The sequence below is a fragment of the Arachis duranensis genome, unplaced genomic scaffold (genome assembly GCF_000817695.3).
Source record: "Arachis duranensis cultivar V14167 unplaced genomic scaffold, aradu.V14167.gnm2.J7QH unplaced_Scaffold_55289, whole genome shotgun sequence".
Taxonomy (NCBI): Eukaryota; Viridiplantae; Streptophyta; class Magnoliopsida; order Fabales; family Fabaceae; genus Arachis; species Arachis duranensis.
Genome location: NW_026264958.1, coordinates 17,993 through 20,507, shown reverse-complemented (window position 1 = coordinate 20,507; position 2,515 = coordinate 17,993). Strand labels below are relative to the sequence as shown.

At 41.5% G+C, this 2,515-nt stretch overlaps 1 protein-coding gene across 1 annotated transcript; it reads left to right on the top strand.

Annotated features, from left to right (window-relative positions):
• Positions 1-1,419: 1,419 nt before the first annotated feature.
• Positions 1,420-1,974, top strand: LOC107472334 (uncharacterized). The gene has a single exon (XM_016091858.1). It carries the CDS (start codon positions 1,420-1,422, stop codon positions 1,972-1,974), a length of 555 nt encoding a protein of 184 aa, XP_015947344.1.
• Positions 1,975-2,515: the final 541 nt, after the last annotated feature.

Below are 2,515 nucleotides of genomic sequence, written 5' to 3'. Positions count from 1 at the left end.
AGAGGAGGAGTCAGAAGAAGAATTTCAAGACATGGAGGAACATCCAACCAATCCACCAGGAGGAGTAGCTAACAACAACAACAATCCACCACAGAGGAGAGTTTTGGCCTCATACACATTTGCAAACCCCAGACATTGTGGAAGCAGCATCTTAACTCCAAATGTCAATGCAAACAATTTTGAACTAAAGCCACAACTTATCACTCTCGTTCAAAATAATTGCTCTTATGGAGGAGGACCACTTGAAGACCCCAATCAACACTTGTCTACCTTCTTGAGGATTTGTGACACGGTCAAAACCAATGGTGTGCCTCCTGACAGCTACAAGCTACTGCTCTTTCCATTCTACCTCAGAGACAAAGCCACTCAATGGTTGGAATCCTTCCCAAGAGACAGCATCAACAATTGGGATGATTTGGTAACCAAGTTTCTTGCCAAATTTTACCCACCTCAAAGAGTCATTAGGTTGAAGACTGAGGTACAAACATTCACACAAATGGAGGCTGAACCCATCTATGAGGCATGGGAGAGATACAAGGCTTTGATCAGGAAGTGTCCCCCTGAAATGTTCACTGAATGGGATAAGTTGCAGAATTTTTATGAAGGCTTAACATTGAAATCCCAGGAAGCATTGGATCACTCAGCTGGAGGCTATTTGCAACTCATGAAAACTGCAGAGGAAGCCCAGAATCTTATTGATATGGTGGCCAACAACCAGTACTTCTTTGCTCACCAAAGGCAACATCAACCATCACAAAGAAAAGGAGTGATGGAGTTAGAAGGAGTGGATTCAATCCTAGCTCAAAACAAAATGATGCAACAGCAAATTCAACAACAATTTGAGCAAATGGCCAAGAGGATTGACAACATCCAAGTTGCAGCAGTCAACACAAGCCAACCATCAACTACTTGGGGGCAAAATGAAAAAACACTTACCCCAACTCTAACCATCATCCATCCAACAACCAAGTCTCTAACCAAAGTACATACCCTCAACCCTCAACATCCCACAATCAACCAATCTCACAAGATTCCCAGAGGATCACTAATCTGGAGATGCTCATGGAAAAGTGGATAAAGCAACAAGAGATGACAACAAGGAACCAGGAAGCCTCATTAAAGAACATGGAGAGGCAGATTGGGCAAATCTCCAAACAGATTTCTGTTGAGAAACCATCAAGCTCACTACCAAGTGACACCATTCCTAATCCAAAAGAGGAGTGCAAGGCAATACAGCTAAGGAGTGGAAAGATCCTGGTGAAAAATGAAGAAGCTACCAAGAAGCCAAAGAAAAGTGAAGAGAAACAAGCTGAAGAAGAGGCATCCAATGATGAAAATGCAACAGCAAGCAAGCAGCCTCAGAATCAACCTCAAGAAAAAGAAGACCAGGCACCAAAATTAAGAAAAGAGAAGGAAGCGATGGGAAAGTCAACAAAGGAACAAAAGCAGGAAGTGGACTTCACACCTCCATTGCCATATCCTCAAAGGTTCAACAAGGAAACTAAGGACCAACACTTTTCAAAATTTCTTGAAGTCTTCAAGAAGTTGGAGATCAATATTCCATTGGCTGAAGCATTAGAACAGATGCCCCTGTATGCAAAATTCTTGAAAGAACTTATCAACAAAAAGAGGAGTTGGCAAGTTAATGAAACTATACTGCTTACTGAAGAATGCAGAGCACTAATCCAAAAAGGACTTCCACCTAAACTTGGAGATCCTGGAAGTTACCTTTTACCCTGCACCATTGGAAGTATGACTATCAACAAGGCGATGTGTGACTTAGGAGCTAGCATCAATCTAATGCCTGCCTCTCTAGTGAAAAAGTTGTGCATAAAAGAGGTGAAACCAGTACAAATGTCTCTAGAATTGGTGGATAAGTCAGTGATATATACCAGGGGTGTAATTGAGAATCTTCTAGTCAAGGTAGACAAACTTATCTTCCCTGCAGATTTTGTGATCTTAGAATTAGATTAAGACGAGGGTGACTCCATTATACTAGGAAGACCGTTCTTGGCCACTGCTAGGGCCATTATAGACGTAGAGCAAGGAGAAGTAACTCTCAGAATGCATGATGAAAGTGTAACCTTGAGTGTACTGCAAGAAACACAGTTCAATAATGAAAAGAAGGAAAATACAGAAACTGACAGAGAAAATCTGCAATGGAAGGAGGGAATCAGCAAGACAAACAACAGCTGCATCCCCAGGAAAGAGATAGATGATATAGCAGGTCAAAAAGAGGGAGAACCTGTGCAAAATAATGAAGAAGTTCAAAAGGACATTGGAGTGTTGGCAACCAAGAAAAGAAATCTCAAGAAGAAGCATGTTGTAAAAAAAGAAGGATCGACAAAAGGAGGGAAGAAAGCATGTTGTGAAAAAGGAAGGATCGACAAAAGGAGGGAAGAAAGACAAGAACAGGATCAAAAAGGGATGGAGGAATAAAAAAATTCCAACAGAAGGGCTTTCCAAAGGTGACAAAGTGCTATTGGTCTACCAACAACTAGGAGCAAGTCAACAG

Coding starts and splice junctions, on each gene's coding strand:
- LOC107472334 (XM_016091858.1), top strand. CDS start 1,420: ATGGGAAAGTCAACAAAGGAACAAAAGCAGGAAGTGGACTTCACACCT.